Below are 14,076 nucleotides of genomic sequence, written 5' to 3' on the forward strand. Positions count from 1 at the left end.
CCCTCCACCCTATTGCTGATGCTTGTCTCTCTCTCTCTCTCTCTCTCTTTCTCTCTCTCTCTCTCTCTCTCTCTCTCTCTCTCTCTCTCTCTCCTCTCTCTCCTCTCTCTCTCTCTCTCTCTCTCTCTCTCTCTCTCTCTCTCTCTCTCTCTCTCTCTCTCTCTCTGTGGTTTGAATCACCTCCCTACTTAATGTTTGTGCAAATGAGATGCAGAGAGACTGAGAGACAAAAAGAGAGATAGACTGAGAAAGGCGTGAGACACAAAGAGAGAAGGAGATGGGGGCATATTGTTTGTTGATGAAAGAATGTGCAACGCATTATAAGGTAAATTAAGAGGCCACCCAGACAATACGTCTAGTGTGATAGTCTCTGGTTGAGAGAGAGAGAGAGGGAGTGAGAGAGAGAGAGAGAGAGAGAGAGAGAGAGAGAGAGAGAGAGAGAGAGAGACAAAGAGGGAGGGAGATTACACACACACACCATAGTTAGTCAGTGTTGCGGAAACTTCTCTGAACTTCCCTGAACCCTGACAGTCAACCTAATGACTGACATGACGTTAATCATATTTTATGTGTGTCCCCCCCCCCTTTATTACATTCATTCAATGATGCTGATGGAGCTTCATGCGGCAATATTACACAAGCAACATTGTAAATGGGCTTGCAATTAAGTTTAAAAAAATAATAATACAGTATATCGGCATGGCTTGATATAAATGGAACAAAACATGTTCAAAGTCCAATGAAGTGTTGGCCTGCTAGATAAGGTCAGATAAGACTTATAAACTGGGATTCTGGATTGTCTGACTTGACCTACACTTACAGGCTTGGCTGTGCCTAAAATCATCTGAAAGGGCTCCAACAGGGCCCCACCAATTCTGGGGCCTTCCCTCTCCCTGGGCCCAGGACAACTGACCTGATCCCCACTATCGGCAAGCCTGCTCACGATCATACTTGAGACTAATGTGGATGAACCAGAGGCTTGAAAGAAATAGTCTTGCTTCAGAACAAGTATCCACAGCCTTTCACCAAAACATGTATGGGTCTCAAGTGAATGTGTCAAAGGCAAAAGCGCATCATTTAAATAAACTGACTATTTAATTTGCAATAGCCCAATTTACAATTGTGCAATTTAAAATAATGAGCAGGTCTACATATTACACTTGCAGTGCAACAATGTAAAACTCATTCACCAATATGTTCCTATAGGCAATGGGATTGCTTGAGCTTGAACCGGAGCAGCACCCAACACATTGTTCTGGTCTTTATTCTTCATTCACTGAGCAATTTTAATGTAGGCCTTTTGTTTAATCATATTCATTTCCTTGGACATTTTAAATGAAACATGTACAAAGGTAGGCTACAGTGTGTAATATTTTGGTAGTTATTTCCAGAATTCACAAATGTAACCTTTTTGATGAATACGTACCACCAGCATCGAATTCTAAGTAGGCCTATGACTGGGAAAATTACACTTTTCATACATGAAAAGGTGGATCTTCTCCATGTCCGCCACTTTGTATTTCCAGTAATATATATTTTTTGCTTTCAAATCTACTGTACTTTGGTCATACTGGAAAATATTATATAATTTATCAAATTTGGGAATAGGCAGCACAGTTGCAATGAGGAGTTGCACTTGAATGCTACTGTACCTTTAAAACACTGACATACATACACAAAGAACATTTATTTTGATATGAGTCTACTGGAAATAGCTAAATGTTACGTATTGTAGCAAATGCACGCAAGTGTTCTTGCACGGAACATGTTGCATGCGTGAATTGAATGTGAGCCCTGGCTCTTGTCTTGATGTTGATACCGGTGTTTATCCCTCTCTCTGGGCTCTGTCTTCTTTGGTGCTGTCTGCCTGCTCTGCTCCTCTGACAGGGTTCTCTTGGGGGATGCTGTGGTCCTGATGCTGTTCTCCTGTCTCCGGATGCTGCTGCAGGTGGTCCTGCTGATGATGCTGTGTGCCGATGCCACTGCTGTCACTTGCAGTGATAGTGTGATGTTGATGTTATGATGCTGCAGCAGTCGTGACAGTGGCTGTGGACTCTCTCTGTCTCTCTCTCACCGGAAACACTTTCAGGACCGTGACAAGCATTTGATGTAGTAGAACGACTGCGATTCGTAAACTGTACGATGGTTAAGCAAACTGCCAAATATTTAGTTATTTATTATCTAGTTTAAAACAGTGCCATTTAATGTTTTAGCAGGGTCAGTGTGCTAGATGATAGCTGTTTGTCTGATGTCGTATAAAAGGTAATCTTTAACGCACACCCTACTCTTGATACCCTGGCGCCATCAGCTGGATAACAAGGCTACTGCACTGGAGCAGTTTCACTGTTGTTTTTTTCTCTATAAAACGACAGGGGTCACTTGTTATTGTAATTTTACGCATGACGTTCCTTGGCTTAAAAAAAAAAAAATAATAATAATAAAAAAGAATGCGCACGCACGTGCTGTTACACATTTATGTTTATCTGATAAAACCTTTGTAGAATCAATGGATTAAACGCACTGTCTCAATGGTGGAAAACATCTAGAACCCTACCCTGCTGCAGAATTCAGTTGGAAATTCGGTCAAAGATCTAGGCCTAACTTTTTTGTTTGGTATGAGGAATGTGTGGAATTGTTTATGGGTGTAAATATGAATGCTGAATATTGTACAATATTATGATTTACTTTTACAGCCCCACTGCGAAAGAACAGCTGGGGTCCAGAGATATATTTAATAATACATTTTAACAGTGAACAGAACATCATAAAGTACTGTAGGAAAGCTGCAAGAGTCAAAGTGCAACACTTCAGATAAATTAATTACATTACAACAAATTCTTAAAAACTTTAGAAGTCATTAAGGTGCTAGGCTATGTACACTTCATAATGGTTAACACCACATCAGTCTTACAACAGCAATCAAACATAAATTGGCAATCCTCTACTTTATGGTGTGTGTGTGCGCGCGTGTGTGTGTGTGCGTGTGTGTGTGTGCGTGTGTGGTGTGTTCGCGTCAGTGAGGCTTCTGTGTTTTAAGCTTGTAAAGCTGGTATTTCTGGGCAATATTCATGTATTGCAGTTAATTATGAGTTAAGCCTGTGTGTGTGCGTCCCTGAGACTAACGGTCATTCTGTAAGGTTTAGGGGTCAGGGTCACCCCATAGATAGGAGTGTAGTCTGGCACTCCTGCATCCTCTAGCCAGCCGAACTTGAAGCGGCGCAGCAGAGTGACCATGATCAGGAAGAGCTCCATGCGGGCCAGACCCTCACCCAGACACATCCGAGGACCTGGCAAATAGCAGAAGGGACAGGGGTTAGCTTCCTTACCTGCCGAGGGACGGAAATTGACTTTTATCGTCAATTTGATACAATTCATAGGCTATATTTTTAACTGTTGTAACTAAGAATTTCATACATGGTCCCCTTTTCAGCAATAAAACAAAATAAATTAAAAGAGATGGACATCCCTGATGAAAATAAACGTCATGCCAAGAAAATAAAAGCGTTGGCACTTTTGTGTTTTGTCTATTTCTCCCCCCCCCTCCCCCCCCATTCTAGAGTAGAGTGTGATATGGTTTGTAGTGTAATACATAGCCTACTTTTAAAATCGTTAGCTGTGAACAGAGTCTTTTTTTTTCAAATACCGTACGCCATCTTACCAACAGAAAATGGCATGAAGGCTTCAGGCTTCTCAAATTCTCCCTGCTCATTCAGGAAGTTGCAAGGATGGAACCCTCGGGCATTCTTCCATTTTCCCTCCTCTGACAGCGCAGACGTCAGATTAGGAATTATCCAAGTTCCCTGAGAGAAAGAAAAAAATATGACTTTTCTCATGATGTTGATATTCTGTTTCATTGATGTGAACAATTTCATAATTTTGGCCCATTTGTCAGATATTTTTAACTGGATATTTTGAAGGTCAATCTGCTTTTTTTAACCTAATTGCATTTATGCATCCAATGGAGTTCATCTCCACTTCAGAGGCCTTTTTAAAAATATGAGTTTGAGTATGTTCGAACTCACGACCCATAACATTTTTTTAAAATAACGGTTCATAAAATAAAAATGTGTGAACAGATTCTTAGTTGCGTCTCTTGCCTTGGGGATGTGATAACCTCTCAACTCTGTGTCTTTAGTAGTGCAGTGGAAAACGCTGAGAGGGACGGTGTTGGCCAAGCGCTGACATTCGTGGATGACGGCTTGCATGTAAGGCATCTGGTGTCTGTCTTCAAAGCAGGCGTTGTCCCTCCCACCAAGGACCTCGGTTATTTCTTGATAACACCTCTCTAAAGGAGAGAGGAGAGACAGAGCCACTCTCAACAAACACACACAAATACAGAGATCTAATTGGCCAATCTGTCTGTCTGTTTGTCTGTCTGTCTGTCTGTTTGTCTGTCTGTCCCATCCATTGCCATTACATGCCACATCGGAGGCGGTTGGGCCAGGTATTGCAATGACCCTGTCTGTCTGTCTGTCTGTCTGTCTGTCTGTCTGTCTGTCTGTCTGTCTGTCTGTCTGTCTGTCTGTCTGTGTTGGGTCACCTGGGGGTGGCACCAAACAGACAACATCTAGCATTGGCCAGGGGGAGAGGTGAGGTTACCATCTCTGATTGGTCGTTTTCACTGTGTAGCGAAGGAGAGTAGAGTTGCTCAGCCGGGACTCTAACCCAGACCTTCTGGGGTAGTAAACTGGGGCTCTGACTGCTACACCAAAGAGCCAGGCTCATTGGCATGTTAGTCAGAACACATCCACATCAGAGATTCTTTAAGTATAGAGATATGCCAACATAATAGGTTTCTATGGGCACCTAACATGACCAGGTTCCGGTCTGCCTAAAGGGGCGTGTCATAATGCTCCTAGCATTGAATAGAACAGTCCTCAGGTCTGCCTAGGTCTGCCTAAAGGGGGATTTCCCCCCCAATAATAGAACCAGGAAACAATGGGCCAATGGAACCTCTCTCTCTCTACTCTCTCTGTCCACATCCCTAGTGATGGTCACTCCATCACACACTGTTACAATCCCATTCGATGATGTGTGAACGAACCTTGTATCTCCGGATGAGTCGATAGGTAAAGGAAAGCGGTGAGGAGGGTGTTGGAGGTGGTGTCCGTTCCAGCAAAGTGCAGATCCAGCATGTACATCACGAGCAGGTCCTCCTTAAATGTGGACTCCTCCTCTCGCTTTGGAGGGAAACAAAAGGCCATGTTGGAACATGTGCAATGTTAGAACGTATACAATAAACTACATGCACTCAATTAATTGAAATTGAAAGTGCCTCTCTCATTAAACCAATGACTCAGAGTCACCGGAGCCTGATCCATAATGGAACTAAACAGAAGCACTAGGGGGTGACAGCCAGGAGTTAACAGCATTCAACTCAATCATCAATAAAATAAATTAAACAAAGTCCTGCTGCTGATTACTTGGCTCCTTTGACTGTAAAGAATGTAAATCTTCACACTTGTTATGAGACATATGCAACCTCAGATGAACATGCTAGGCTTCTAAGGTGCACTTGTTTTTCTAGCCAATTGCAGTTTAATTTTTTAGCCAGGACGGTCAATAGCTAATGAAATAGTTACAGTATGAGTGAATATCTCTGAACATTTACGTTCTCAAGCTGCTTTATTCACCTCTGGATATTCTTAGCATTAGAACTAAAATGAAATGTTTTGTTTTTCTGAACAGAACAGAAAAGTGTTGAATGTCCCCATTTTCCTCTTGAATTTTTGCCCAACATACCTCGTCTAGTTCATCCAAGTAACAATCGATGAGATCCCTTGGCTGTCCTGGGACTCTTGTCTTCTTGTGTTGATTGATCATCTTCCAGCCCATGTCCCTTGCTGTGTTAACATTATTGAAAGCCTTTTGAAAGGGTAGTGGTAAGCTCCGAACCATGGGAAAAGTGTCATAGATCTGTGGGAAACAAACACCTTGAAGTGTGCATTTACAACCAAATTATTTTAAAATTCATAGACCTAAATTAATAACAGATTTAAAAATCTGCTATATACAAAGACAATATCAACAGATAACATGACAGTGACTGACGCCATGAATACCTTCCAAGGATGCTGAGAAGGACAATAACACAAATGATAAAAACATAAGTTGTATAAAATAGAAGTAGTGGTACTCTTACAGATGTAATCACAACACTAGTAGTGTGTTACTACCCAGTTGAAACCATGTAATATCATGCCAGTCTTGTAATTAAAATGTTACTTCTACACGCCTACTTCTGCTTCTACTTTCAGTAGGATGGAACATTTCATATAGGCCTAGATTTTTCCATTTGGTGATTGATTTTTTTTTTTAACTTCTAAGACCCCTCCAAACACAAATCCACCTGTTTCCATTTTGTTCCTTAACCCCTTAAGGCGCGGCTTTATAAATTCATTGTTACCAGTATGGTAATGACTAAGTCGTGGTGCATTACTAAAGGACCTGTGTTGTGTCATAGTATTGTAGTGCTTTGGTAGTTAGATTTCAATGTCTATTACAGCGTGCCACTGGAGGTACGGCGCGCATTAAGGGGCTACTACTAACCCCAACTCCGATGAAGTTGGGACGTTTGGTAAACAGTGAATAAAATCAAAATGCTATCATTTTCAAAACACTCAATCTATTGATTAGATGGAGAATAGTGAAAAGACGAACGCTGCGTGTGTCATATTAAACCAAGAAAAAAGTGTTAATTTGAAATCCAAGATGTGTGCCATTGTGTGTAGAAATTTCGCCATTAATCCTGTTTTAAGGTTCAGTTGAACTTTTTTTTGTTTAGTTCCAGGGCAACATTGAATAGAAAACAACTTCTTTCCAATGTTTTCCTTAATTTTTTGTGGCAAAATCCAAGATGGCCTACATCATATATGGCAAAATTGGCATATATAGTGTTTTTTCAGTCTGTAAAGCCATTGTTGAATTGTATTGGTAATATTTGTGACATGAATGTGAAGTCAGCCATTACATAAGCCAAATCCATTACAAAATCCAAGATGGCCGACATTTTAATAGCAAAATCAACATTAGTGGTGCTTTCAGGTCTATAAAGCCATTCATTTGTGAATTTAAGTGCAGGTCCAAATTATTGTTCAAACAAAAATAGCTATGAATTACTTCATGTACAGTACAGTAGCCATGTGCTTCCTGTACAGGCATATTGCACATTCACTGGATTGGCTGCCTGTGACAAGGCCAAGGCCTACAAAGTTGGGCGTTTTCACGTTAGAAAAAAATTGAATCAGGTGGATTTGAAGACTATGGGGTTTGAAGTTGATAAAAACACAATTGAGAAAAATCAATATGAAATGTTCCTAAACCCCATTTTTGTGACAATTGGACCTAAAAAGTCTACAAATAATATTGTATGTGTAATATTGTCAAGTTCCCCGATGAACCTTCAGTTGTCACTGTGAAATTGACCCCTAAAAGTTATCTGATGAACCTATATGTTTTTTGCTTACAAACATTCATGTTGTGAGGAGGGGCAAGATGTTGAGCAGGCAACCACGTGAGCTCATTTTTTTGACTGACATCAGTTTCCAACAGCCAGAGGTTGAACAGTGCGCAGCCAGGTTGCGCAGCCAGGGATTGTTTACAAACAGTAAACCCATGTGTAGGAGGTGATTAGAAGAACCCCAAAAGGTTCCTCAGGGAATATGTAGGGTTTCCCACACAGTGGAAAACTGTAGAAAGTTATTTTGGGGATCTTCTTAAAGTTCCCTTCTTACAGGCTCTACCAAGAACATTTAGGCTCTTCTGAGAACTTTTAGGTTCACCAACAGTGGCAAACCAAAGAACCTCATCACGTCACATCTTACCATTGCCCATGGCCCATTGGCAATCTTCGCACTCTCAGTATAGAGCTTGATAAAGGTTTTCAAGGTCTCGTCATCGTACTCAAAGCGAGCTCCAAAGAGCACAGCACAGATGATATTTGATGAGGCACTGTGGAACATGGTCTGGGGACTCATGGATCCTCCTGCGGAAACATTTGAACAACGTCATTTATCTGAAATTAGGCCTACCATTAATATTTAAATGATTGCTTACTGCATGAACTCTGTAAAATACACTGAATATATGTCTATGTTTATTGTTGTACTGTTTCATTTATTTCATTATTTACATAGCCTATACATTTATTTTGGGGTGGGTGGAAATAATTACAGATACTATATCAATGTTAGATGTATTACTTTTCATCAAGTCATTATCTTTTGTTTATAAACAAAAGTGAAGACTACATTTGCTTTCTGGTGAAGTCCAGAGAAGGGCTGTAAAGGATCTAAAACAGTGGTTCCCAACCTTTTTTGTACAAATGCCCCATTGACCTCATCATAAACCTCTCAACACCCCCTTGACCTCATCATAAGTCTGCCAACGCCTCCCTTAGTATTGAAAAATAATATAGACTAATGTCCCCCAATGGGAACTAAGACCCCTCCCCAATCAGCTGTATCCTTCTCAATGCCCCCCTAGGGCTCCCCATTGCCCCCTGAGGGCTGTACTGCCCCCGTTGAGAAAAACTACTCTAAAATATGCAAATTTGGCTATCTAGGAGTTGGAATTCAAAGCTAGCTCATACCAACACAAGAGTCAAGTTCTGCAATGACATGAGAAACTTCTCCCAAGATCCTCTCCTCCATGGACTGCTTTCCCAGGCCAAAGTTCCTCAGGGTCATCAGTGCAAACCGCCTGTGCTCCTTCCATCTAGGACCATAGTCAGCCAAAATCACCCCTTGAAAACACATTCAAACAGAAATTTGGTGGGTGTACACATTATATACTATACAACATATTTTTACTTTGTAGTTTACCTTCTCATTTTGTAGCAAAAAAACCCAAAGATGGGCTACCTTGATTCATGTAATCCAGTGCCATATATTCCAAAAGACCTCATTTTACCTGTCCAATTCAACCAGGTGGTGATTCAACCAGCAAATAACCTGGTTGGAATCACCAGGTAAAACCAGGACACTTGAAGAATGTGGCACTGGATTGTAACTAATGAATCCAGGTTGCCAATCACTGTTTTAGTGAAACAGGAAATACAAAAAGAAAAGAAAGAAAAAAACTTAGTCACAAATGTACTATAATGCAACCAGCCACTAAACTTAATCAGGCAGCTGATAATGATAATGAGCCGCCACGGTCAAGATTGGACACAGTAGTTCAGTGAAGGTAGTGAAGTGCTAGCCTGGTTTCTACCAGACCTGTGTGTGTGTTTTAGTTCTGGAGCCCCCTGGTGGTGATACAAACACACATATCGTAGTAGTAGTGGAGCTCACGAAGCTGCGCGGAATTACAGGTCGGGCAAGAGCCAGGCAAGTGAAATGCTATACAGAGGGGGAAAAAAAAATCTACAGCTTGTAACAGCTTGGGAGGGTATTTATTTTCTGAACCTGAGAGTAACACCTCTGGTCATAAAGCATGTCCCTAATCTCATAAAAACCATAATCTGACCTAATCCATTATCCTATAGCCCTATGTTTCACATAATCCTTGTAGAGTAGAGTAGAGTAGAGTATCATTTATTATTCCCGAGGGAAATTAAGGTGTCCAGTAGCATACATACATAAATACAGAAGAAGACACAAAGACATTACACACAACATTGCACATGTATTTACCATACATACATATATTCATATTCATATATGTTGCCGTTTACCTTCGTCTTTGGATGCATGGTTGACCATGAGGCCTTGTGGTCGTCCGGCGAAGTCTACGCCTTTGTTCACCAGAGCCTCTTTGATGGCCTCGGCCCCGGTGAGCACCACAGCTGGCCTTGATCCAATGAACAGACTGAAAATGCGACCATATTGGTCTGACAACTGCAGGCACAAACAAAACAACACAAAGTAAAGTACACCGTGTTATATTGTGTTTGCTTGGTTGCTTGGATTCACATCTACACGTCCCCTGTCACACACGTGCGCGCGCGCACACACACACACACACACACACACACACACACACACACACACACACACACACACACACACACACACACACATACACAGAGACACACACACACACACACACACACACACACACACACACACACACACACACACACACATATACAATGTTGCTTGTGCAATATTGGCGCATAAAACTATCATTGCATCATTGAATGAATTTAAGAAAGAAAAAATATTTAATATGATTAACGTCATGTCATTAGGTTGACTGTCAGGGTTCAGATAAGTTCAGAGAAGTTTTCGCAACACTGACCAATCAAACTATGGTGTGTGTCCGCGATCTCCCTCCCTCTCTCTCTCTCTCTCTCTCTCTCTTTCTCTCTCTCTCTCTCTCTCTCTCTCTCTCTCTCTATCTCTCTCTCTCTCTCTCTCTCTCTCTCTCTCTCTCTCACACACACACACACACACACACACACACACACACACACACACACACACACACACACACACACACACACACACACACACACACACACACAGGATGCTCAGGTCATAAAAGTTTATCTGAACCTCTTCGAACTTTGCTGAACTTTTCTGATAATGGACAAAAAAGCCAATGAGCCAAGCCAATTATCCAACCCAATAACACACAGCTCAACAAAATAAGGCACATTTAAGTGATATATTTGACATTAGTAACAAATAAATAAGTACACCATTGGATTTAAATACTGGTTGTCTAACTTGTAGCCTGTAGGCTCGGGTCATACTTTTAGCCTGTCTGCTCAGGTCATGTTATCTGACCCTCCTCGCATTTACAGTAATTGATGCATTTGACATTTGTAGTAACAAATAAATAAGTACACCCAAGGAAGCCGACTGGGTGTGTGTGTGTGTGTGTCACCCACTCGATGACCAAAATGGGGTCCTCATTGGGTCCTCATTATATTGTATTGGATCGGGGGCCCTTTCAAATGATTTTGTCCTGGGCCCAGCAAAAGTGGTCAGCTGCCCGGAGTACACCACTGGATTGCTCGATTGCACCTGTCTGCTCGGGTCATAAAAAGTTATCTGAACCTCTTCAAACTTTGCTGAACTCTGCTGATAACGGACAAAAAAGCCAATGAGCCAACCCAATTACCTGAGCCAAGAGCATAAACAGCTCAGCAAACTAAGGCACATGATGCATTTGACATGTGTAGTAGCAAATAAATAAGTACACCACTTGATTTAACTTCTGGTTGTCTAATTTTTAGGCTGTCTTCAATTCCTCCATATTTGGTTATCTTTTGTGCATGCAGTATCTTGTTCTCATTCCACAGTATTGGCTGTGACGAAGATGACTAAGACAGTAATAGGTGGATATTGCTCTTGTGAAACTATTGTGGTGTGGATTTGGGTTGTTTTGTGGTTTGTGTGATCCATCATGATGTTGCATCACACAACCCATTGAGGGTTGAGGGTTTTACAAAACAAATACACGTATACATACATGGATAGTCTGATACTTTATTGGTGCATTGCCTAAATATACAGGAGGACATGGGCACATGCTGTGAAAGTGCTGATTAATGATTATCTATAAACTTGTAAAATGTGCAACCTGTTTCTGGCTGCAGTGGCTTACTTATTGGAACCATCATCTTTTTCTGCACATGGTTGACTTGGAGGTTATGGAGGACGATATTCCAGAAAAAGAAACATTTAATTCTAAAGAGTAAAGCTAATTAAAAGTAACTACAACACACTTTTTACTTTTACTTGTGTAGAATTTTAGACAGGTAGGTTTACTTTTTTCCTGAGTAGGATTTAGGCCATGGGTATTCAATTAAAAGTCACTCACCAAGGGCCAGTTTTTCAAATTCCTTCCAGTGAAGGGGCCTGACATATAGGCCTAACTGCGAGCAGCACGGTGTTTAAGTTTAGGGTGCGAAACAAGCGGATAGCTTTCCAGACAGGATGGATATTCGCCCGTAATTGTTTGTCTGTTGCTCCCCATTCTTAACATAAATGGACATGAATTGCTTCAAATTACTGCTATCTGACAGTTATTTTCATTGTTGGCCCGGTGTTGGGGGGTTTGAGTGGGGGTGGGGGCGGGAGGGGGGGTTCGCCCCCTGGCTACGGGCCTGTTCTCTATATCTTAGTAGCCTTAGGATGGTCTATTTATGACATTGTTTTAGATAAGATTTCACTCTCATGTGAATGCATAGTAGAGATATACCCAACCTGAAGTGTTAGTGATCGCAAATTATGCATGCCCACAGATAGCACATATATTTGTTTTCATTTTGTTCTGACCTTAAAGGGGGCCAGAATAGCCCTGATTTAGGCAAATTAAAGATACTTTTACTTGAGTATAATTTTTCTGTACTTTCCACCCCTGTCCGCTTCAAGTAGGGAAAAAGCCTTGCAGACACTCTCAGAGAGGTTTCAGAAGGTAACCAAACAAATCTATGGCGCCAGATCCTGACCACTCTCCAAATGAGTTCATTTTAGAATACGTATTTCACCTACTTTTGATTGATGCCGAATAAGAGGATAAAGTCTTGGGACCCACCGTTTTCCACTCTCATTCGGTCGCAACCCATTTTTTTTAGCGTTCAAGTAATTTCCATGCAATTCTCAAAATGTAACCAAGACTCGAATAACTGGTTGCACGCTATAACTCGCATAAACATTCCGATTATATCTAAGACAGTGTTTCCCAACCAGGGGTACGTGTACCACTAGGGGTACGCGAGCACACTGAAGGGGGTACTTGGAAAAATGTCATTTTAAGAAATGCATGCATCATAGTCACACTGGAATAGAAATAAGCGATGTAAAACACGAGTTAGGGGGTACTCGTGGCACAACAAAAAGGCTCGGGGGGGTACATGAGAGTATAGGTTGGGAAACACTGATCTAAGACAACAGATGCCACAGAGTTCACTAGCCTATCAAAATAAAAGTTGTAAATTGTTGCAGGAAAAGTTGGATTTTTTTTTTTTAGAATTACATTTTTTTACACCAAGGCTCCGCGACCCACCCATGACCCTTCCACGACCCACTTTTGGGTCGCGACCCACCAGTTGAGAAACACTGCTCTAAATAATGCTATATTATTTCACATCATCATCTGAATACCTGAAGCTCATAGAGTTCACAAAGACAAATAAAAGATAAAAGAAGATAGAGGTTAAGATACCCACTGAAGTTCATTGAGAGTGTTGAGGGTGTCGAAACCTAGCAGATTTTCAAAGAGAGGCTGGATCTCAGTCCATCTATTAGGCTAATTAGATAAATAGTTATAATAAATGAAATATAATATTTTACCCGCTGCAGGTCATCGAGGGGGTTGAGCAGGTTGAGATCCAGCAGGTTGCCAAAGAGAGGCAGGGGTCTGGGTCCAGGCGGGAACTTGTCTGGTCTCTGGGTGTTGAACAGGAAGTACAGGAGGCAGCTGAGGACCGACAGGAGAATCAAAGCTCCCCACATGATGATGATAGATAGATGACTGTCTGATGATGACTGACTCCTGTCCTAGTGCTCCGTGCCTTTAACTTTAAAGTCGGAGGTAAACAGAGGTAGCATGCGCAGCAGTTCCACCCTCCACCCTATTGTTGATGCTAGTGTGTGTGTGTGCGCGCGTGTGTGTGTGTGTGTGTGTGTGTGTATGTGTGTGTGTGTGTGTGTGTGTGTGTGTGTGTGTGTGTGTGTGTGTGTGTGGTTTGGATCTCCTCCCTATTTGTTTGTGCAAATGAGAGAGAGAGAGAGAGAGAGAGAGAGAGAGAGAGAGAGAGAGAGAGAGAGAGAGAGAGAGAGAGAGAGAGAGAGAGAGAGAGAGAGAGAGAGAGACATAAAGAGAGAAAGAGATAGGGGCGTATTGTTTGTTAAACACATGAAAGAATGCATGAAATGCATAAAATATTCAAGGTAAGCCCAGAGGCCACCCAGACACTGCGTCTAGTATGACAGTCTCTGGTTGAGAGAGAGAGAGAGAGAGAGAGAGAGAGAGAGAGAGAGAGAGAGAGAGAGAGAGAGAGAGAGAGAGAGAGAGAGAGAGAGAGAGAGAGAGAGAGAAAGAGGGAGGGAGGTCGCAGACACACACCATAGTTTGATTGGTCAGTGTTGTGAAAACTTCTCTGAACTTATCTGAACCCTG

The 14,076-nt window shown here is 41.7% G+C and overlaps 1 protein-coding gene across 1 annotated transcript; it reads right to left on the bottom strand.

Annotated features, from left to right (window-relative positions):
* Positions 1-2,680: 2,680 nt before the first annotated feature.
* On the bottom strand, positions 2,681-13,476 carry LOC134459750 (cytochrome P450 2F2-like). Its single transcript, XM_063212154.1, has 9 exons — positions 13,248-13,476; positions 9,677-9,839; positions 8,591-8,743; positions 7,824-7,984; positions 5,743-5,916; positions 5,045-5,180; positions 4,098-4,285; positions 3,659-3,800; positions 2,681-3,287 (listed from the first exon to the last, which is right to left on the bottom strand). The coding sequence occupies exons 1-9, from the start codon at positions 13,407-13,409 to the stop codon at positions 3,091-3,093; spliced, it is 1,476 nt and encodes a 491-aa protein (XP_063068224.1). The 5' UTR covers positions 13,410-13,476; the 3' UTR covers positions 2,681-3,090.
* Between the last annotated feature and the right edge of the window lie 600 nt (positions 13,477-14,076).

Source organism: Engraulis encrasicolus, chromosome 12, assembly GCF_034702125.1.
Source record: "Engraulis encrasicolus isolate BLACKSEA-1 chromosome 12, IST_EnEncr_1.0, whole genome shotgun sequence".
NCBI lineage: Eukaryota > Metazoa > Chordata > Actinopteri > Clupeiformes > Engraulidae > Engraulis > Engraulis encrasicolus.